The sequence below is a fragment of the Phycodurus eques genome, chromosome 1 (assembly GCF_024500275.1).
Source record: "Phycodurus eques isolate BA_2022a chromosome 1, UOR_Pequ_1.1, whole genome shotgun sequence".
NCBI classification, from domain to species: Eukaryota; Metazoa; Chordata; class Actinopteri; order Syngnathiformes; family Syngnathidae; genus Phycodurus; species Phycodurus eques.
The window spans coordinates 13,524,072-13,548,674 of record NC_084525.1 but is presented as its reverse complement, the minus strand read 5'-3'; the positions used below and the strand labels follow the sequence as shown (position 1 = coordinate 13,548,674).

General features: G+C 41.6%; 2 protein-coding genes across 12 annotated transcripts in view; both read right to left on the bottom strand.

Moving 5' to 3' along the window:
• The window catches only part of LOC133403358 (microtubule-associated protein tau-like), a 44,190-nt gene extending 30,625 nt beyond the window's left edge, over nucleotides 1–13,565 (bottom strand). For 8 of the 11 annotated variants that reach the window (XM_061678297.1, XM_061678342.1, XM_061678334.1 and 5 more), the window contains exon 1: nucleotides 13,165–13,565. The gene's annotated coding sequence lies outside the window, so the exon portion shown is untranslated. The remainder of the gene's footprint in view (nucleotides 1–13,164) is intronic. The other 3 variants (XM_061678368.1, XM_061678370.1, XM_061678369.1) reach the window with 1 other exon arrangement.
• Nucleotides 13,566–15,285: 1,720 nt separating this feature from the next.
• Nucleotides 15,286–22,059, bottom strand: acadl (acyl-CoA dehydrogenase long chain). Its single transcript, XM_061682063.1, is given in 6 exon segments — nucleotides 15,286–16,466; nucleotides 19,747–19,813; nucleotides 20,078–20,178; nucleotides 20,180–20,243; nucleotides 20,327–20,644; nucleotides 21,700–22,059. Coding segments are annotated over 6 exon segments (651 nt in total). The 5' UTR covers nucleotides 21,789–22,059; the 3' UTR covers nucleotides 15,286–16,454.
• Nucleotides 22,060–24,603: the final 2,544 nt, after the last annotated feature.

The following is a 24,603-nucleotide window of genomic DNA, read 5'->3' as shown; positions in this document are numbered from 1 at the left end:
GGGGATCCCGAGGCGTTCCCAGGCCAGCCGAAGGACGTAGTCTCTCCAGCGTGTCCTGGGCCGTCCCCGGGGTCTCCTCCCGGTGGGACGTGCCCGGAACACCAGCTGATGTGCCTCACCGGGGAGGCGTCCGGGAGGCATCCGAATCAGATGCCCCAGCCACCTCCTCGCAATGCGGAGGAGCAGCGGCTCTACTCTGAGATCCTCCCGGATGACAGAGCTTCTCACCCTATCTCTAAGGGAGAGCCCGGACACCCTGCGGAGGAAACTCATTTCGGCCGCTTGTATCCGGGATCTTGTTCTTTCGGTCACGACCCACAGCTCATGACCATTATTATAGACATTAACAAGGAAATGTAAATATACTAATCACATACTATAGTCACATTCTGCAGCTCACAAGTGAAAAACAAGTACAAATTGAAATGTATAAATATGTATAATAATATGATAATATAACTAGTGTCAAACACAGTAACAGTTGACAATTTTCCTGGAAGACTATGGAGTGTGTGTGGAATATTTGGGTGAATTCGTCCAGAAGAACATTTGTGAGGACAGAGGTTCTGATGCCCTTCCACACCAAACACATCTGTACATGTATACAGTCCGTTTAATATTTTTATACATAACTCAGTGGTATAGTCCAACCCAAAAATGACACTTTCATGAATAGGTATGTCCCAAAGCTTTTGACCATGGAGTGTGAGTCATAATGATCAAAAGGTCATTGGAACACAAACAGCATGGACACCAGCAAAATATAAAAATTGTTTCAATCAGTTCAAAGAGGAGTTGATACAACAGAAATGAGGGTGCTAAAATAATCGCTGCAGTAATTTTTCACCTCTCAACCAGTATATTACTAATTGGTAATACAAGGTAGTCACTCCTTATTTTTGTATTTGAGGGCTGTGGGGGGAGGAAAAGATGAAAAGAAAAGGATGAGATGAAAAGGGCAACGCAAGCACAAATGGCTGCACACCCAGTATCGGGGGATGGGAGCTACAGTACATTAAAAGGACAGAGTTTGTCGGCCACATGTATTCAGTCCTAAGATAAAAGCTATCCAAGAATTTCCAGAAGCAGTTACAACCCCAATTCCAATGAAGTTACGACGTTGTGTTAAACATAAATAAAACCAGAATACAATGATTTGCAAATCATGTTCGACCTATATTTAATTGTATACACCACAAAGACAAGATATTTAATGTTCAAACTGAGAAACTTTATTGTTTTTAGCAAATAATCATTAACTTAGAATTTTCACATTCCCAAAAAGCTGGTACAGGGTCATGTTTACCACTGTGTTACATCACCTTTTCTTTTAACAACATTCATTAAACGTTTGGGAACTGAGGATACTAATTGTTGAAGCTTTGTAGGTGGAATTATTTCCCATTCGTGCTTGATGGACAGCTTCAGCTGTTCAACAGTCCGGTGTCTCCGTTATCGTATTTTACGCTTCATAATGCGCCACATATTTTCAATGGGAGACAGGTCTGGACTGGAGGCAGGCCAGTCTAGTACCCGCACTCTTTTACCACGAAGCCACACTGTTGTAACAAGTGCAGAATGTGCATTAATGGTGCCTTCACAGATGTGTAAGTTACCCATGCCATTGGCACTAACACAGCCCCATACCATCACAGACGCTGGTTTTTGAACTTTGCGTCCATAACTGTCCGGATGGTTCTCTTTCCTATTTGACCCGGAGGACACGACATCCACAATTTTAGATGAGCTCGGGCCCAGAGAAGCCGGCGTTTATGGGTGTTGTTGATAAATGGCTTTTGCTTTGCACAGTAGAGTTTCAAGTTGCACTTACGGATGTAGCGCCGAACTGTTTTTACTGACATTAGTTTTCTGAAGTGTTCCTGAGCCCATGTGGTGATATCCTTTACACATTGATGTGGGTTTTTGCTGCAGTGCCACCTGAGGGATCGAAGGTCACGGGCATTCAATGTTGGTTTTCGGCCTTGCCGCTTACATGCAGTGATTTCTCCAGATTCTCTGAACCTTTTGATGATATTATGGACCGTAGATGATGAAGTCCCTAAATTCCTTGCAATTGTACGTTGAGGAACATTGTCCTTAAACTGTTCGACAATTTTCCCACGCACTTGTTCACAAAGAGGTGAACCTCGCCCCATCTTTGCTTGTGAATGACTGAGCAATTCAGGGAAGCTCCTTTTATACCCAATTATGGCACCAACCTGTTCCCAATTAGCCTGTTCACCTGTGGGACGTTCCAAACAGGTGTTTGATGAACTGTCTTTTTTACCACCTGTCCCAGCTTTTTTGGAACGTGTTGCAGCCATAAAATTCTAAGTTAATCCTTATTTGCTAAAAACAATAAAGTTTATCAGTTTGAACATTAAATATCTTGTCTTTGTAGTGTATTCAACTAAATATAGGTTCAACATGATTTGCAAATCATTGTATTTTGTTTTTATTTATGTTTAACACAATGTCCCAACTTCATTGGAATTGGGGTTGTATATCAACGTCATAGGATTCAGTTTTGAGGTTTGACACTGAACATATACTGTAATATGACTTGGAACGTTTACAAGCGGCAGAGATTTCAGCCTGTCAGTGTAAAAGAGAATGCTGAATAATTGCTCTGTCCTGAAGCTCATTTGCAGTCATGGCTGAATGTGGCGGTGGTGGTTAGACAAAGGCAGGGAGGGAAGAAGGGGGGAGACAGAAGAGGGGGTCTATGGGTACAGGCCGGAAGACAAGCATGGAGGCCTCGTTCAATGCTCATTACGTGGGCAGGAAATGAAATATATTCATTGTCTTTAACTGTCTGTGCTACTTTTCTGAAAATAAATGATGATGCTTGGATTGAAAAATAAAACACACAACAAGCTCTTCTCCTCACAGGGTTTCCAGCGCTACGATACAATAGTTGGTCAAAGGTGAAACTTATGAGTGCAGCATTAAATTGGCACCAGTCAATATGCTCTGTTTCAGTGTTCCTGGTTTATTGAGCCAAGGCACATATTTTATATTAGAAAAATCTCACGGCAAAAATCAAATGTCACAAAAAGTACTATTTCTACACTGAAATAATGATGAGCTCGACACAATTTACTCACAAATGTACATACTCTGTGTGAAATCTGGTCCTTTTTAGTTGAACACAAAACTATTATTGATTTTGATGATGATTATGCAACCGGTCAGTAAACTTTTGAGAATCGTTGGTGACATGCTGAAGGAGAGGAGGGAGGAACGGTCCCTGAAGGTGACGATACTCCTGTCATGACCAGTGAGCCTCCGCTTTGGGCAACTGGCTGACAAGTCATTTGACTTGTCAGCCAAATCACCTCCTGTTTGTAAGTACTGACACTAACCTGCATCACATTGAAGAAGCAAAATAAGCCTGAGATATGAGTGGAGAGAATACAGACCCTTTTCCAAAAATTTGAATATCATGGAAAATTATTATATAACAACTCACCTTGGTTGTAGTGGTCCAGCCTTCTGGAAGCTTCTCCTGTCCACCGAGAGCCTGTCTCACCTCTTCCAGAAAAGCCGCACAACACTCTTCCTTTCTCAGCTTGCACCACATGGTTCTCTGCTCTGCTTTTGTGTTCTTAATCTTTCTCCCACCACCAGAGTCATTTTACACACCACCACCCTATGCTGTCTTGCCAAACTCTCCCCTACCACTACCTTACAGTCGGTAACCTCCTTCAGATTACATCGTCTGCACAAGATGTAATCCACCTGCGTGCTTCTACCTCCGCTCTTGTAGGTCACCCGATGTTCCTGCTTCTTTTGGAAAAAAAGTATTCACTACAGCCATTTCCATCCTTTTTGCAAAGTCTACCACCATCTGTCCCTCCAAGTTCCTTTCCTGGGTGCCGTACTTACCCATCAGCTTCTTCATCGCCCCTATTTCCTTCACCAACATGTCCATTACAATCTGTACCAATCACGACTCTCTCTCTATCTGGGATGCTCAGAACTACTTCGTCTTGCTCCTTCCAGAATTTCTCTTTCACCTCTAGGTCACATCCTACCTTGGGGCATAGCATAGCTGCTAATCACATTATACATAACACCCTCAATTTCAAGTTTCAGCCTCATCACTCGATCTGATACTCTTTAGACATTCTTAGCCAACTCTTCTTTTAAAATAACCCCGACTCCATTTCTCTTCCCATCTACACCATGGTAAAATAATTTAAACCCTGCCCCTAAACTTCTAGCCTTACTGCCTTTCCACCCGGTCTCTTGGACACACAATATATCAACCTTTCTCCTCTTCATCATGTCAACCCACTCCCGAGATTTTTCTGTCATAGTCCCAACATTCAAAGTCCCCACATTCAGTTCTAGACTCTGTGCTTTCCTCTTCTCTTTCTGCCGAAGAACCCGCTTTCCACCTCTCCTTCGTGTTTGAGCCACAGTAGCTGAATTTACACCGGCGCCCTGCAGGTTAACGGTGCCGGGTGTGGACGTTGTTAGCCCGGGCCACGACCGATCCGGTATGGAATTCTTTAGATGAACGCTCATATTTGTTTGGCAAAGTGTTAAGCGCTGATGCCCTACCTGACGCAACCATCTGCATTTATCCGGGCTTGGGACCAGCCTACAGTTTGCACTGGCTTGTGCCCCCATAGGGCTGCATTCCAGATCACAAAAACATTCATGGTAGGTTAATTGAAGACTATAAATTGCCTGTAGGTGTGAATGTGAGTGCGAATGGTTGTTTGTTTCTGTGTGTCCTGTGATTGGCTGGCGACCAGTTCAGCATGTACCCCGCCTCTCGCCTGAAGATAGCTGGGATAGGCTCAAGCACACTCGCGATCCTAGTGAGGATAAGCGGTACAGAAAATGGATGGATGGATGGTTTTCTTAAGTTTTACTGAGCCCCTTTTTTAATGCAGTGGCGCCCAAGGGATCGGAGGTCACGGCCATTCAGTGTTGGTTTTCAGCTTTGCCGCTTACGTGCAGAGATTTCTCCAGATTCTCTCAAAGTTTTGATAATGGACCGTAGATGATGCAATCCTTAAATTCCTTGTAATTTTACGGTGAGAAACATTACTTGCTCATACAGTTGTTCACAAAGTGGTGAATCGCGCCTAATCCTTGCTTGTGAACAACTGAGCCTTTTGGGGATGCTCCTTTTATTCCCAATCATGGCACTCATCTGTTTCCAATTAACCTGTTCCAAACAGGTGTTTTTTGAGCATTCCTCAACTTTCCCAGTCTTTTGTTGTCCCTGTTCCTGCTTGTTTTTGGAACTTTTTGCAGGAATCAAATTCAAAATGAGAGCAAATTTGCCCCCCCCCCCCCCAAAAAAAAGAACAACAACAAAAAAACAATATTAATTTGTTTGAACATTAAATATCTTGTCTTTGCAGTGTTTTAATTTAATATAGGGTCAAAAGGATTTGAAAATCATTGCATTCTGTTTTGATTTACGTTTTACACAACGTCCCAACTTCACTGGAATTGAGGTTTGTATATCCACATAGACACAGAGTATACATACAAGTATACATATAAACACATACAAAAAGTACTTTGATAAGGTTTCACTGTAAATGTATATTCTCTACATCTTATTCATCCATAAAAGCATATTGCACGTACATCACTGGAAAATTTAAGACACCATCAGAACACTGTACCTTTTTTTGGTGTTTTGACGTTTTTTTAATTTTCTGCAAATAAATGCTCTAAATACCACAGGATGCAGCCTTGCAGCACAAAAAAATCCCGCCTCCACCAACACCAAAATGCTCAACTCAAACACAGCTACTGTATGAAACTGTGGAGGGGGGACTTCATGACTCCCAAGGAACACTGCCTCTCTGTCACCTCTGGTCCCACCTCTTGGTTCTCTTTCTGGACTACCGTGTGATTAAATAATACAGTTATTCAAAGTCAACACACTTGCCAAAAAGTGAAACTCATGGTGCTTGACCAGCAAAGAGTAGGTTGTTGATAAGCCTTCATGTTGTGGTGGCATCTGCTCTGAATTAGCACCCACACAGGAAGTGAGGAGATCAAGGCACCAACGCTTCAATGCAGGGGTCCACAGTCATGATGACAGATGGCCACCAAGCTTCTATTGATACTATGCAAGTGCAAATGTGTGTTCAAAATAAAGACATGATGAACTTATAGCTTGCAGATTTTGCATTGATTATGCAGAGGCCAGATAAAGGTCAGCATATTGCATGAAACCTCGCCGAGAACTCACTTCAAGCTGTTTGGGTTTTTAACATTTACTAATAGTGACAGTGGATCACTTACAGTATATTTATAGTCAGTCACTATACAGATCACATCAAAAATATTTATTATTTATCTATCTAATTTAAACCTTACAATGTCTCAAATCTGAGGTTTGGCCTTTTACGTTCCTCAAAATAACATTGTGCGGTTATTATTATGTTGTGCTTGATTTTGGGATGGACATTAATATGCTCAATCAGAGCCAACATCAGAAGTGTTTAACAAGTGTAAGCAGTAGCATGGCCTTGTTAAGTGGCTGGAGATGAGACAGCACATGCAAAGGCTTAACCTTGGTTTTCTGTCAGTGATCAGAGTCTAGCACAGTGACGGCAGTCATCTGCACAAGGCTTTTACTGCACATAGAGTATATATTACATACATATATAATATTCGCCTGCAAGGAGAGTTTATATTCCCAGGAGGCAGTTCTTTAATGGCATCAACAGAAAATACGCATTGCACCTCATCTACATGTACAAAAAGCACATACAGTCAGTGCAATTAGCCTAAGTGATGCTGCGGTAGAGAGCTAAAGCTGCATGACAAGCTGGAGGAGGCGGATGAGGGATGTCAGGGTTGTTTCCTGGGAATCTCTCGCCAGTTTCCATTAAGAGGGCAGTGTCATGGATCAAGTTATAAAGAGTACGCCACAGAGTGGCTGCTAGCTTTAATGAGCAGAGCTTTTTCATGGCGACCATGACTTCCTGCACTTGAACAGTGCTCTCGAGTGAGATCATTCTTCATTAAAACAGAGTTTTTCTGTGGTGTGCTTTGATTTTGTTCAAGCTATTAGATGTTATTGTAAATCTTCACTAATACTATTCATACATATAGCAAGTATAACCTCACACCCCCATAGATCTCAACCTCATCCAATTGAATGTTATAAAGTGGGGGTTCTCAAACAGCAAGCAGTAGCACCACCTAAAAAAAGTACTTAGCTCTCCAAGTACCATAATAATGACCAACATTAAATACAGTAGAGTAGTAAGCCCAAGTGTTTATCTAACACGAAAAAAGTTTTTGTCTTAAAATGTTGTCTTATATTTAATATCATTGTAAGCCACAATCATTATTCACATTTTAACTTTAACAATGAGCTTACATGTAGGGGAACAAAAACTACTTTAATAATGATTCTAATTATATTATAAGTATTTTTTTTACCTAACTAAAACTACTGTATATAAAACACAATTCTTAATGAAAACATGCAAATGTATTAGAAACTGTCCTAGAAAAGTTAAATACAACTGAACTATACTGAGGCAGTGATTCTTTCGTACACCAAGATGGAGCCCACGTACCACTGTGGTACTCATTCCACACTCTGAGAATCACTGTTTTAAGGAAATGCAAAGTGAATTTTAAACTAAAACAAAACTATGGCTTCAGCGTCAACTTGTGTTGCAGTGCACCGAACTACACAGGCAAGCTAACGACAGAGTACACTTACAAGAACGAACTTTCAGCCCTGCCCAAATAGCTCCTATTATGTCATTGCGGAACTTCAAATCCCATACAAAGTAGAAGCATTGCTACTCATACAAGTGGGGGCAGGTACGTTTGGGAGCTTGTGTGTAAATCATGTCTCCTTCTATTGATCAGCACTCAGGCAGAAAAGGGGTTCTATTGTGCCAAACTCTATTGCACTGTGATGGAGAGTTTATTTATTTAAAGGGTGACCCAAGAAGGAAGAAATCCTGAGGGTCAGGGGAGGCAGTTTGCATTTTTGCAAAGGTAACTTTCAGGCTGCCAGGCCCTTAAGGGACACTGAGGCATCATCCAGCCTTCCCCTGGGCTGGAAAGCAGATGGCAGGGGATTAGCATGTTAAACCGGCATGGGGTTCCTCTCCTCCTGCATCTACCCAGGACACTCAGGAGGGACAGAAATCAATAATTTAAACCAATGGTGTGTCAACACCCAAAAAAAAAAAAAAGCGTGAAAAGCTAGTGCATTTGATTTTGCAAAAGACAGGGTCTCTGTTGTGTACATCAGACATAAACAACCCTGCATACGGTAGAAGGTGATAACTATCATGCTCGTAGACATGACACGAGAAAAAGATAACATCAGGCCACAGTTCAAACTTTGAAGTGGATGACTGTTATGCCTTCATTTCCTAACACAGGCCATCAGACACCAACTATAAAGTATACTATTTTGTTTTATGTTGTGACACAGGACATGGCTTACAAGTACATCTTCAGGATGACTTATTCGCTCTGAAAGGAAGTATGAGAAACATCTCTCCGAAAACAAAGTCATAATGATTCAGTGAAGGATTTTGGATTTGGGACTTCAGCATTTACTTTTTAACTCTACACTGAGTGGGGGAGAGCAACACCGTCCTTCCTTGGAGGTCGTTCTCATCTGTCGATGCTGCAAAACAATGCCAATGGCTGTCTCTCCTACCAGGATTTATGAGGAGATTTAATGAGGCAAGCAGAGACAGTCAAGTCCCACCGGACATCCACAAAATCCCAAGCCCCCACCGTCCTGTCAGATCTGTCTGACAGGTTGAAAAAAATGACATTAAACGCAGTCCATACTTGTTGGCTTGAGGACAGGCAATTATCACCATAGTAACGCCAATTACTATGCTGTGTTCAGGTCAAGGGATTGATCCCACTTGGAGGATTCCCAAGCAGAAAGAGAAAATGTGTTTTTTGGGTTTTCAGCTGCTCTGTCGTGAGCAGGTGAGGAGCACACAGGCGCGAGTAATACTGGTGCTCTATGAGGGTCATTTCTTTGAGGGACTGGTTTCCATAGCAAGGGTTGCCTTGGAGAGGGAGGCCCTCCATGCACTCAAAGAGGAGTGGTAAACAACACAGACAGTTGGGGGATACATGGGGTGCTAGGCAAATTCACAAATGAATATTCTGTGAACTGTACCAAAGCGTCTTCTTGATTATCAAGTGCACATTTAAAAATTTCAATCAAGATAAAAAAAATCAAGAGATCTTTATTGTTTCCTCACAAACCAACATCCAACTGAGTTTCTCTTGGAAATGTCTTATACAGGAAGTTAAGTCTATCGTTAAACACAGTAAAACTGTTCCTGCAGGGTGGGGTGGATGCCGGTAGTTCGGGGTACTATACACATACTCAGCTGCTGTTTTCATACTGCACCATCATTGCATTCAGTCCATCTGGTCCTTTGTGTCACGTTGGCTTGACAGAACTACTGTGTGAGAGGTTCGTATAGATCTGGGAGTTTCCACTTATCCCCTCTAGCTTGGAAACACCCCAGCATATGCACATGCACAGAAACACACCATCTAAGTCTGTGCGATGTTTAAAAAGTGTCATGCCCTGAGAGTCCATTTTCTCCAACTCCTCGGAGACTTGCCTCAATAGTATTACATTCCAACCCATCTCCCAAATGAATGGAGTGGAAAACACACTCTCACTGAGATGTAAAAACACATAAAAGCTTTGATGAACCAGTTAAGGAGTTGATTCAACAATTGAGCTCATTCATTTCTCCAAGCAGACTAGCCTGTGCTATAAGTGAGAGGACAAGGAGCAATAATCGCGCAGTTTAGCCACCACATCTGGAAGTCATAATGGCCCAGTGTTATGTCGCGGAGACGCTAAATACTGGGCTAGCCGGGGTCTCTGGACCGCTTAGCAACAGGCTGATGTCTTCCCAGAGACGAGCGTGCAACATTGCTCCTGATACTGTATTTGTCACTGTGATGGGTCAAATGCAGAGAACAAATTTTGTGTGCATGCATGCATGTTCATGACAATAAAAGGTGATTTTTCTTCTTCTTCTTCTTCTTGAAAGAATGGATGACCGAAGCAATGGAAATTATTAGGTTGGAAACATAAAATTAAATAAGGATGACTATTCTGATAGATGCACTGGGTAGATGGTTTTTTGGGGGGGATTTGTGGCATGCTAATTTGTGTTGTGTATGTTTTTGGTCTCCTGCTTGTATCGTGTGAGTCAACAGCAATTACAAAAAAAATTCCGATGTTTACAAAGCACCTTTAAAAGCTTCTGAACAAGGATGTACAAAAAGTTGTGCAAACATGAGCTGCATTACAAAACCAAGTTCACACAGCTGAGCATAGCATCGGGCGGAAGCCATAACATTACCCAGAAGACATCAACGGCACAGTTGCCAGCATTCTTCTGGAGCAATTGAGAGTGTGAAACCTCTGAGAACAAAAATTTGAGATAAACTACTACATCATGTCATCACCTTGCACGCACACACAAATACCATCACAGACGTGCTCAGTGAGAACAGCCTTTGTTCTTTCCATCCATCCATTTTCTTTACCGCTTATCCTCAGTAGGGTCGCGGGCTACTAGAGCCTTTCCCAGCTATCTTCGGGCGGGAGGCGGGGTACACCCTGAACCAGTTGCGAGCCAATCGCAGGGCACATAGAAGCAAACAACCGTTCGCACTCACATTCATACCTACAGGCAATTTAGAGTCTTCTAGACTTCTAGAGTCTGTTTTGGGGATGTGGGAGGAAACCAGAGTCCCGGAGAAAACGCACCCAGGCACGTGGAGAACATGCAAACTCCACACAGGCAGGGCCGGGATTTGAACGCCGGTCTCCAGAACTGTGAGGCAGATGTGCTAACCAGTCGTTCACCGTGCCGGCCCCTTTGTTCTTTAAATGTTTTAAAAGTACACAGCTCTGCATTCTGAAAGATTTCGAAAGGAAAGTAATAAATGGATTTTCTGGTCAGTCGGGGGGTGGATCTTTGTCTTTTCGAAATAAAAGACACTCCTAATTGGTCTTCCAGAAACTCTCCAGCGCAGATTATTAGATGCCAATATCCGAGGAAGAATGCCCCGGATGAGTGTCCTCTCTGTTGAGGGGCATCGTCCGTAAGGAATGGAATGTGACACTGGCTGTCAGGGCTCGTTTGAGTGGCTGCCCGCGAGCCGGCCCGTGACGCGCGATTTCACGGGTGTCAGGGTCCAAGAACCATGGGAGGAAGATTCCTAAAGCAAATGGACTCGTGATGAAGAGTCTGAGAAGAATGACCTTAAACACTTTTAAACCAAGCTGACCATTCTCACAGCTGTTTGAAACACATCTGTACTCTACATGGGAAGCTGGAATCTGATGCGATCAATCGGAGGGACCTTTGGAGGACTTCTGTCAGCCAAGAAAGAACAAGCATACAGTAAACATTATTGCTAACATCCAATTTTAAATTAAAAAGCAATTTGGTTCGTGAAATGTGGAAGAGAGTTCCAAGTTGAACAGTGGAGAGCACCATATGCAGGTCAGTAGGTTGCAGTGCTGTGACATATGTGAAGTGGATTAGGGCCTCACCCTACCCGCTGCCATTAGACACCTCGGGAGCAAAAACCATGGCAGGGACGACCAGCAATAACCATCCTGAGCCCTCTGACACCTGTAATGATGACGCAGAATCACAACACACCTGAGAGAATCCGCTAAATATCTAGAGAATTTAAGCTTCTCTCCTCTGCAAACCAGCACAATCAAATTAAACTGTCAATCCATAAAAGATCCCTGGAAACCGGTCCAAATGACACTCAGCTCCTAAGAAGATGCAACTGCAGAGTAAGAAGACAGGTTTCCAAGGAAGGATGTTGGGAAACATCACATGGGACATGAATTTGGTCACTTGGTGGTTGAAAAAACGAACCAACTCATGTTTAAATATAGATACACTGTATATGTTTTTAGCTTGTTTTAATGTTGTCATTGAGACAAAAAAAAAGGCATCATTTTGTGATTGAGGTCATTCTCATTACCTCACCAGGGATTAGATTCAATCTGCTTCTAAATGGGGCGTGTTCTTATGGGAGCAGTAGGTGAAACCTGACAACCTCAATGGCCCCACACAGGAAAGGCCTCATCTTTAAATGGATGTAATATTGGGAGGAGTTAATGCTTCTGGGCCTTTCCTTGAAGGATGTACGCTACACAATACATCTGATGACATGCACTGTTTGGTGCCATCTGTTCTCGGTTGTAAAGTTGACCCCGACACGAACCATGCAAGAATTATCTGCAAACCAGCTGTACTACAAGTCCAACATCCTGTGCATGGGAATGTGTCCTTTTGCTGCATATCTAGGAAAGTGAACGTGCAGACTTGAGGTCAGGTTTTATATAGTCTCATAACAGTGCAATGTTTTTCTTCTTCTATTTAAACCTGATTCTCAGCAAACTGGGGAATACTGAGGAAAGACACTATCAGAGGGCATTTGCAGTTCATTATATTACAAGTGAAAACAAACAAACAACAAAATCCACAAAACACTCATAATGGTTCTCACCTTGGTGATTAAAATAATGCAAATATGAAAAATTACGTGTTGGGGGATATCTTCATCGAAACGAATATTTAGGTGAGGAAGGTACTAATGGCTGCGGAGACAATTGATGCGACAGGCCGGCTAGGTTAATTCAATATACAGGTACATCCACACACATCTCGAATCATAACGAGGCAAACCGTAAACAGAGTTGAAGGAATGTGCACATTCACATTTTGAGCCCGCAGCCCAGCTTCTACCGCAGTGGATGTCCGGTGGACACGCCGGTTTCAGCACCGAGCAGGCGTGGACCAGAACAAAAGGCGCCGGCCGGTGAAAGGCTGTCGCGACTGCGCAAAAAGCGCACCATCACGCAGCAAGCGAGACACCCATCCGCGAGGAAACCAATGTCAGCCTTAATTAATTGCGAGTATTGTGGCAACTTCCACACCTCCCTGCTTCACGACACATTTCTGCACATGTGGAACACACAGCGACGCCACCAACATTCTTATCTTTTTCTTTTATTCGTGGCAATTCGCGAAACTTTGACAATCTTCTACAGCTGAAACAGAACAGCCGCAACTATCTTCTACCAATTGGCGCAAGGAATACAAAGGTTAGGTTTCTTACCTGCGGGTTTGGCAGCAGTGCGGCGCAGTCAGGGGAATCCGGGAGGGCGAGAGCTGCAGCTGACAATGAGCGCTGTTGTTCGGCCCGAGGAGTGACCCCTCCCACCGCAAAACGAGCTACCGTAAGTGCAGCGGTATTGGTATTGGGGCAAGGCGATCGCGCAAAAGGCAAAACTGGTGATTGAATGTAGTCTTTTCAAATGTGCACAAAGGGAGCACGTGAGCATGCAGCAAAAGCGTAAAGCGCTCGTGGAGCAAGCATTTAGCAGGTGCCAAGTGGTGCTGAAGCATCAGGGTGTGGCTGTTGCTGAGGGGAGGTTGACAAAAGGGAAGGGGGGAGAGTGGGATGGGAGCAAAGGGAGAAGGCCGGCGCAAGGACAGGGGACTGGAAAGGAGGTGTGATGGCAATCTTTTGGATTCATTCGCAGAATTCGATCAATTATGAAGATACAGGTGCTAAGCACCATATTCCTGTACATAAAAGGGGCTGCACCACTGCAGCAATTTTCCTTTACCAATGAAGGGTTGGTCTTTGGGAGCTTGCCCACACCTCTGTTGCCGCCTAGCGATATAGTTTAAAATTGCAAGTCTGCCTGAATATGCTTGCCGAGTTCGTTGATGTTTTCTGGCAGCACGGCGAATAGTGGTTAGCATGTTTAATTTACAGTTCTGAAATTTGGGGTTAAAAGCGCTTCTCGGCTCATAAGACAAGAAAGGAGCCCGGTGGAAGATAATCACAGAAATCAAACGCGCGTCCCACTTCCAAAGACATGGTGTCGCAAAAGCTGTGATTTACCAGCATGTTGGAAACTTTGACCTGAGGTCCAGTATGGGCTTTTAGGCTGCACGTTTGGCAGGTCACCTTGCCTTAATCTGTGTGCTGTACATGATTAAACCAGAAATAATGGATGCAGGTGGGGATATCACATTTATGTGATGTTATAATCATCTCAGAGCTTTTAAGTGGCCCAGAGCGGAGGAGTATTAGTTTTAGGTGGTACAGTAGTTAAGTATATTGTACATTTGCCTTAGATTTGTTATTTGCATGTTCTCCCTGTGCTTGCGTAGGTTTTTCTTCTTTCCCCACATTCCAAATACAACCCCAATTCCGATGAAGTTGGGACGTTGTGTTAAACATAAAAACAGAATACAATGATTTGCAAATCATGTTCGACCTATATTTAATTGAATACACTACAAAGACAAGATACTTAATGTTCAAACTGCTAAACTTTATTGTTTTTAGCAAATAATCATTAACTTCGAATTTTATGGCTGCAACACGTTCCAAAAAAGCTGGGACAGGGTCATGTTTCTCTGTACGTTTGTGTGGGTTGACCTGCTCAACGAAGTCCTGTTGTCCTGAAAGAATGAGAGGCCATTGTGCTTCTGGGAACATTAGGTGAGCCAGAATTCACCCAGATCTGTCCCTTATCTCCTTCAACCTCACAGCTTAGTGTTTGTGAGTAACACATCAGGTCAGCATACATCAAAGGATTAACTTTATATGTGTGTTGTGCTATTTTCTTTAGCTTTTTTGCAACTCTGATTCCAAATGATTGACCAGCCTCAACAAGAGACTGTAAACAACAGAAGTTACTCTGCATGAGTTAAGATGACTCGCTCAACATTTTATTGGTTCTACATTTTAATATGAACGAGGCGTAGAAATATCTCACCACCTCATAAATTGATTCCACTAAAATTAAGGAGGGCTAGGATTCAATTTACCAATTACACGGGTAACACAATTTTCGTCAGTCTGACAGCTGTTTTTATCCAAAACTGATCTCAGTTTTCCTCTATCACGTCAAGTTTTTGAATTACAGAGCCTCGTTTTCTTATAAAATATGAAAAATACTGTACTTAATATATGTGCTTGTTTTATAATACTTTTCAAATATTGACATACAATGAAATATGGAAGAAACAGGCAATGTTTATTAAACAGCATTATGTTTTACAAAGGATATGGCACAAATCCTCTTAATTCCTACTATGCTAGCTTTCTGTTTGCCGATATTGATAGTACTGACCTATTGGGAGCTGCACACGCCTCTCACCGCACTGTCTCAATTGTGACTGCACAAACAAGTTGCCACGTAGCTGTAGATGAATCAAATCGTAATCAGTTGGCAGGTCTTACTACAGCTAATCAGTGACATTTTGCTTGCTGGAAGGTAAGCTGTGAAAAAAAACTGACTGCAATTTTAGAATCTATCCATCCATCCATTTTCCTCACTAGGGTCGCGGGCGTGCTGGAGCCCTGAACTGGTTGCCAGCCAATCGCAGGGCACATACATACAAGCAAACAACCATTCGCACTCACATTCACACCTACGGGCAATTTACAGTTGTCAATTAACCGACCATGCATGTTTTTGGGATGTTGGAGCGAACCGGAGTGCCCGGAGAAATCCCAAGCAGGCACGGGAAGAACATGCAAACTCCACACAGGTGGGGCCGGGGATTGAACCCGGGTCCTCAGAACTGTGAGGAAGACGCTCTAACCAGTCGCCGACTGTGCCACACAATTTTGGAATCAGCATGCCAATTTTAGGTTTCATCAGCATAAAACTCTAACTCAACAGATGTGTTTTTTTCAAATTGTTCCCCAGTATTATGAATCCATCTTTAAATTTCTGCATTTTTTTCCCCATTCATCTTTTTTCTTACTACTTACAGTACTGTATTTGTGAAGAACTGTACTCATGATTAAAATAAATTACAGAAACATTTTCATCACAGTGCTTCGAGATTTTATTAAAAACTCATTCACTGCCAGCCCCCAGTTAAAATGGATATTTGATTTGTTTAGCCGTCAATGGCAGTGATTAACTCTTTCACTGCCTGGCCTCCATGTTAACATGGATATTTGAATTCAACAGCCATCAATGGAAACATGAATTCAATATTAATCTATAAATATTCAATATTAAAACTGCATTCACTATGAATTTTTTCAAATCCATTGTAACAAGACACACAATTGTAAAGTACAGAAGTGTGAACAACAAATTGACTTTATGAGACTGTCTGACTACTGTATATTATCAAGATGAGCAACAAATTATTATTATTATTTTTTTAACTTGATGGCACCTGTTCTGCTTTCTGAAGATTCTGTATCAGTTGGTCAATTCAGTTTTATATTATTTTATGTCTCCACATAAAATCTGAATACCACCTTAACAGGGTGAGAGGGTGTCTCATTTCTGGCTGACGATACTCCGCGCAATGAGCTCTTTCATGATCTCATTGGTTCCTCCATAGATGGGCTGAGTACGAGAGTCAACAAACGCCCTGTAACGACAATGACACAATTTAAAAACCTTCTAGTTTTAGGTCTGTCCAAAGTCCCATTGTCCATTTTAAGAGACTTGGGACATAAATAATATTTAACATTGTCTGCAATGATATTAAAAAAATAGAAAAAGGCAGCATTAAAGGTGTGCTGTTAAAAAAGTGGGGTGGTTGCGACACCCACATCGGTGTTACGCCCCAAACTACTACTACTACTAAAAATAATAGCAATAACAATAATAAATTGGTTTTATATAATTTTTCTAGCAATGCAAAGAAATCATCAACAACTAAAAGAGTAAAAACATTCCCCTTCATAACGTCCCAGTGACTAAAGAGATTTCTGTTTCAGAAGCAAAAATGGTTTGCTCTACTTTCAGCTCCACGTCAAGGTCCAATTTGTGAGCATATTACCTTAATGACCATCAAGTAAACATAGCTTTTGAGATTGTCAATGTTCTACGATAGCTTGTTTTGGTTCGGAATGTGGAGATGTGATTTGGTTGCTGTTCCGTACAGGGGATACAGGGGCAACAGGCCCCCTCAAAATCCTGAAAAATCTTTTATCAGTCCTGTGACCTGAGTGAGGATAAGCAGAATGGAAAATGGATGGATTGATGGATGGACCTTTAACAGAAATCTGTGATTCAGCAATTATAACACAGTGGTGCCTTGCATTACGAGTTTAGTTTGTTCCGTGACCACGCTCGAAAATCAAAACACTGTATCGGAAATTAATTTTCCCCGTTTAAATGAATACAAACGAATGCCATCAATATGTTTCATCCCATATGTTCACGTACTTTTAACACAATACGGCTCGCAAGCAGGAAACAGCCTAGCAAGCTTGTTAGTGCTTAGTAACGTTTCTACGTAAACATGCTGGCGTTCTGTCGAATCGTTCTCTAAAGCTTTGGTAAACATTGGTTTGTGCACGTGAATAAATGTTGACAAAGACAAGCATGGGAGATGATGCACTAGTCACAACACGCAATCCTATTGGTCGACGTCACGCCGCACTTTCACAGTTGTCGTTGGTATGTTACACTACACAGAAGATATCAAAAACATCAAACGTGCTTGACTTTTCATTTTGGCATCGTAGGGCCAAATCTTTGGCCATGGATTATGTTACACTACAATAAGTTTTGTCGTTCCTGATCTGTGCAATTGCCCGCGATAGCAAATTGGGCCAATATCAGGACTAAAATCCTGTAGACTGATCTAGGCCTAAGGTTATATTTACACTGCAGGTCAATTTCAATTTTCTTCCTCATATGTGATGATTTGTCTTGTCAATGTGAACAGTACAATTCCGACTTTTTCATATCCGACCCAGGCCTCTTTTGTATGTAGCTATAAATCGGATATGCATCCGATGCGACTGCAGTCTGGACGCTCAGATTGTACTAATCCAACCTGTATGTCATCAAAAGACAAAAACCATCACAATTGTCCGGCAAAACAGAGAGGCACAAAAAGCAATAGACGGAGAAGGAACAGAAAACACTCAGTGGTGAAAAGATGCTTTTAACTGATAAATTTAAGAACCAGTAAGTTTAAGCACAACATTCTTGAAATTGACACAAATGCATCAGGATGAGGGGCCATATTTACTTTCATAAACACACTACACCTCGTGTTTGGTGCGCATGCGCAACGTGACGTGTCTTTTGCGCGAGCATGTCACATCATGGACACATTAACAGACATGCAAACCAAAGGCATGAAAAAGGTGACCAAAAAAAAAAAAAAACATTGTAAGGGGGGTCTGAAGGGATCCCCCGGGCTCCCGCTGAGAATATTTTTTATTTTAACATAAATTAAGCAATCTGGAAGACTCTGAAGAGTATATAATAAGGCAAAATAAACAAATGTTCTTCATGCAGAAAAACATTTATTTACATTATTTATTTATTTAACTGATGCAAGCTGTGCCACATGAATAGCATCCTCCTCTTTAAGTACTCTCACTCTGTTAAAAGAATTGACTACAATCATTGTCTGTTTCACTTCATTTTTCACAATTACCAACTTCAATGGTTAATCCCAAATGCATCCGCCAGGAAAATATTAAGTAGAATATTTTCTGTTTTTATTGGCCATTGCTAAATTTGAAGTTAGTTCATTCTGTGCTGTGACATAATCCCTAACATCGCTCCGTCGCTTAATACATTTAACTTTAACATCCATAAACTAGATAAATGTAGGCGCGTTTCCTAATTAATACAAGATGTACTAGCGGATTGTGTGTGGATGGTGGATGTGGAATGGATCTAGCTGCCAGCACTGAAGGAGTACGAGTCTATGACGACAGCGATGGTGACCCCCCCCCCCCCCCCCCCAGAAACTCATCGGATTTGTACGATTCACAGAAATGACCTATTTTGAGTTCAAAACGGCGAATTTCGCCGAAAGGCAACTGATTTGCATGTATGCATTACGCTCACATGAGAAGTGGCATTTGTTTTTGTAATGTGAACGACTGCATAAATATATTGTATTAAACAAAATATCTGAAAGCATCATGCTTTAGAACTGATAAATACAGTGGGAAGCGTACTTTATTTTACGCTTAGTTTGACAGTAAACCTCAACTGGAAGTGGCAGTAAACATCTTGAAGGCTCCTTTTTGAAGAACATTTAATGACGTGCCAAACTGCTGCTTGTTGTGAAGTGAGTTTAGTTCACTGCCACCATGTAGCACACGCATCTCAAATTTTTGCTTGCAAAAAGTCAAGGCAAAAAAATAAATCAATACAAAAATCGGCTGAATCCTTCTATTTTGGCTCCTAAGTTCAGTGGAGGGTGTGTAGGGAGGAGGTGTTGTGAGGTCAACTGAATACTTACTTAGTAATGGGGTACTCCCACATGTATCTTCCAATGGAAATGTATGGAAATGTTGTTGTCCATTGATTGGTTGACAGAATTATCAATTTCATGTTGACAATGAAATGTAAGAGTAGAATGCATTGGGAAAAAAATGGGCCATTTAAAAATCAGTGGATCATAGGAGAGAGAGAAATTTACACCAGATAATGTCAGCACACAACTCTGTATTGTGTTGTGTTTTTCATTTTGGCGAGTTACACACTTGCAGGTAAAACGTGACTTTATTTAAGTATCTGGTCAAGCAATCATCAAGCTGTCTACACATCGCTCAGTGGAAGCACAAGCTTGAACAGGATTTTACGATTCACACCGTACCGTGCCAAACTGAGCTGGCCTCCCTGCAAAAGCCAAATTTCCAGGCCTTTGGCTTCCATGGCGGCATTCTTACCTTGTTGCCATTCAGGATCCAATCGCTGCCATCACGCTTGGCGTATGTCCGCACACCTTGAAGGTCACTGTAAAGTTCATGAAATCACATAAAAATGGCACCAAGCAAGCCATACTTGTATTGTTTACACCAGTAATTCTAGAAGTGTCATACCTGTAACTATGAGTAGTGTACAATATATTTTTATGTAATTTTTTAGAACTGTTTGTTTTCATTATTTGTTTGTTTAGTCATTATGGTGGTACTTGGAGAGCAAAGTATTTTTTGAGTTAGTACTTGCTGTAAAAAGAAAAAAGTTTGAGAACCACTGGTTTACACAAAAAGTCCTGACCTGCCCGCTCCTGGCTCAGTCATGGCAATGGCACAGAGGCATTTTCCAGCAGTCATTTTAGGAATTAAGTGTTCAATCTGCTCCTTGGTGCCGTAGTTGAATTACGTAGGGCATGACAATGTCAGAGTGAAGCGTAAAACCTGGTCCTGAACAGTTTGAGTACATTCTGGTGAATGACAACATGGAAGGAGGAAGTGAGAAAAATATGTGATTTTCTTCAGATGTCATTGTTTTGGTTCGTCCTCTTACTGTTCCTCCCATGTGACAGCTGCTGAGAACAGATCCCCGCCAATGCTGCCGCACTCCTCTGGTGTCATAACTCCCAGCAGGCCTTGCTCGCCAGCCTTTTCCCACACCTCCCGGCTCACCTGACCTGCCTTCTCCCATTCCTTGTGATGTGGCACTACCTCCTCTTGGAAGAAGCGCCGCACACTCTGCCTGAAGAGGTCATGGCCCTCATTGAAAATCCGGCGAGTCCCAATGTCCATCAGGGTCTTTGCTTTGGACGTCTCTGGACGAGAGGAGGGGGCGGGATGACTGAGTTCCTGGGTATCATTGTGCTGCAATCTGCATGCATAAATCCAGTATTTTGAAATAAGAGATGAAATATTTCCTCATTTTCATCAAGACACGCATACAAAAACTGCCAAATGAATTATGTTGTTTGACATATGATAGTACTGAAATGAGAAACAGCCATGGTCAGTAGACCACATTGCATACTACCAGGCATCCTGCAAATATCTACGATTCTGCATGGACAATACTGTATGTGGACGACAAAGTGTTTCAACAAAACAGAATTACTTTCTTACATCTGCATGGACTGGCCACACCTTATGACATGTATTTGCAGAGAAAAGACAGTGTATTTGTAATCACCCCACTATACCCACCCCCCTTTAGTAACGCTCCTGTTATCATTCACCCATTCGGGTACTGGATGTGACATTCAAATCTAATGTGATATTTCAAAATTACTGCCCTGCCCTGTGATATTTCAAAATTACTGCCCATGGGACATGTCTTTGAACATTTACTGTGTGTCATCATTAGGGTGACAAGTAAGCCGGAGCCGATCCCTGCTGAATTTGGACTGGTCGCCAGGCAAACAACCATTTAAACACACATTCACACCCATGGATAATTTAGTCTTCAATTAGCCTAACATGCATGTCTTTTCACGCAAGTACCAGACGAATATGCAAACTTTATACTTTACGAGTGGAGGGAGGCTGGTTTGACCGCAGTGGATAAAGTACCAGAAAACAATACCTTTAAATACAATATAAATATTTGATGTATTTTTCCCAAAACACATTTAGGGTCTTAGCTTCGGAAAAGAAAATGACTTTCAATTATATGAAGATACAATGCTAAAACCATAGCCGCCAAAAAGGAAACATTTAAATTCATAAGAAGATCGTGCGTTAAAGTGTGTTAAAGGTCGCTGTGACCTATTTCAACAGAAATACATAATAGATTGTTATTAAAGAGCATTGGTTTTAAAAATGTATGTTCTGTATCCGTTAACTGGTTTTGGCTAAATATATTGAGACATTTCTCATGTACTGCGTATTATTTTAAGTGTCGAAAGAAACGGATAATTACTCAACATTTACCTTGCTGCAGCTGACGGCAGGATCTGTCCTGAACGGGAGATTTTTTTGAAGTCACAACGACATAGTTTGACAACATTTCTGACAAACATCACAGAATAAGCCGAAGGACACCACAATGTTTAAAACAACTAAGAAAGGTATGATAGTAAGGTATCTCACTCCGTGTTATTACAACTACCCCAGTTTTAGATAAAAGATAAACAAACGATGTCTGTTCTTTTTTTTTTGTTTTTAAAATAATAAAATACACCTCAACTGTAACATAAAATGAAGGTATATGTAATTTAGTTTGACCATTTTCATTGCTGGACATTTTTTTTTTAAAAGAACAGCAGAGTGGCACTTCTGTATTTTGTCTGAGACGCCATTTTCTTCTTCTTCTAAAGAAATTGTACAGACCTTGGATTCGAAATTAAACTCTGTTCTCTAGTGGTATAAAACGACATTACATCACCAGTAGCAGCCATAGCATGATAATTGAGGGATTGGCGAATTAATTTACTTTTCTGTTGCTCGGATTAATGGCACAGATCGTGCTCAAAGGGTAGTAGGTACTAACTACCATTACTAACATTTTCAAAATACATTTATATGAAAATAGAGGATATCATTGGATAGAGGAGTATTATACGATTTATTGAGCCCTAGTTTGTAAGAATTGGATAAAGATTAAGGATTTTATGGCACTTTTTCTGTCGAGTGTTTGCCAAAATCTTCAGCCCAGAAATCAATGTAAACCATTAGGAAATTTGTGACCGAAACATTGACTCTTTCGTAGACAAATGCCCGGATGTTTCTTATTAGTTGAGAGAGTAATGTGATGTATAAACAGGCCATTTTCAGATTTTTCAATGGCGTCCGTCCGAGCCTTCTCAATTGTAGGGTCAGACTGAGAGCGATTGCATTGCCGAATTACTTTGAACTTCACCGAAAACAAGAATAATAATAGTGAATCAAGGACATGTAGGTTTCTCTCGTTGAGGAATCCTATGAATGTGTGAATTTCGACACCGAAATCGAGCAACATCTTCATCTATGTCAGAAGCACAGAAAATCTCAAATAAATTGAAAAATTCAAAAACGAGGTGATGAAGGGATTTCCCAACAACGAAATCTGAAAAGAACAAGTAATTATCTTGCGCAAAACAATGATGAGAAAATGCGATTTTGGTGGAACTCCGCTAAATTCACATGGCCGATTGCCCGCACAGCGAAATGGAAAGAAAATGGCAGCCGTATTTCTGGGTTTAGTAACATACCTATGGATAGCATCAACTTGTAGGTTAGCTTTCATTGTGTGCTAAATTACTCAAAGACAACACAGCCAAACATACATACTCGTAAGCAAATGTCGTCCACATACAATATACAACCTAAAAAATACTTATAGCTCTCCAAGGACCACCATCATGGCCAACATTAAAATACAGTACCATAGTAGGCCTAAGCATTCATCTAAAAAGAGGGAGAGGTTTTATTCTTAAAAGGTATATTTAACAATATTGTAAGCCACTGTAACATTGTTTTAGAACTGTGCTTAAGAATAGGAAAAACTGTACTTCAATAACGATTCAATTAAAATGTGCAGTATTGCACAAAAAAATTTAATGAAAATTGTACCTAAATAAATATTTACAAACAAACCGTTCTTAAGATTAAATGCGAATGTATTGTCCTGACATTAAAAATTAAATACAACTTACCATTATTTAAAAGAGTACTGCACTACTTGTAAACATAAATAAATCAATACAAATACTCCATCCATTTTCTGAGCCGCTTCTCCTCACTCGGGTCGCGGGCGTGCTGGAGCCTATCCCAGCGGTCATCGGGCAGGAGGCGGGGTACACCCTGAACTGGTTGCCAGCCAATCGCAGAGCACATACAAACAAACAACCATTCGCACTCACAGTCACACCTACAGGCAATTTAGAGTCTCCAATTAATGCATGTTTTTGGAATGTGGGAGGAAACCGGAGTGCCCGGAGAAAACCCACGCAGGCACGGGGAGAACATGCAAACACCACACAGGCGGGACCGGGGATTGAACCCGGGTCCTCAGAACTGTGAGGCTGACGCTCTAACCAGTCGGCCACCGTGCCACCCAATACAAATACTGTACATGAAAAGTTAAAAATTCACTTCAATACACAATAACCCCCTGCTACATTGCGGTTCAGCTGTTGCAGTCCCACTATATCGCAGAGTAATATTACAGTTGTTTGTCTATTTTTTTAGACTGTTTGTACAATATTTTTGTGTTATCTGTTACTCGTGCTCTCTCGCAGTATATTTCTTTAAATGTGTTTGGATTGTTTTAAGAGTGAGTCTAAAGACTGAAACAAATTAAGTGCCGTAAGTGCTATAAAACATGCCAAGGGTGTATTTAAATACCATATTTATATATAGCGGATTTTCAGTGATCGTGCGGGGGTGGGGTTACTGTAAGTCATTGTAACTTCATGCAAAATCTGAACATTAACAACATTAAATGGCGGCATGGTGGGCGAATGGTTGGCACATCCGCCTTACAGTTCTCAGGTCCTGGGTTCAAGTCCAGCCCTCCTGTGTATGGTGGGCGAATGGTTGGCACATCCGCCTTACAGTTCTCAGGTCCTGGGTTCAAGTCCAGCCTTCCTGTGTGGAGTTTGCATGTTCACCCCGTGCCTGCCTGGGTTGAGTGTGTTGCTCATTTGTTTATATGTGACTGGCGACGAGTTCAGCGAGAACCCTGCCTCTCGCACAAAGTCAGCTGGGATAGGCTTCAGTATACCCGCGACCCTAGTGAGGATAAGCGGTTCAGAGAATGGATGGATGGACAACATTAAATATAGGAAAAGGTAAAAGAAATGTACTTAAATCATGATTAAATTAAAGTGTATCGCACATAAAGGTTAAATAAGA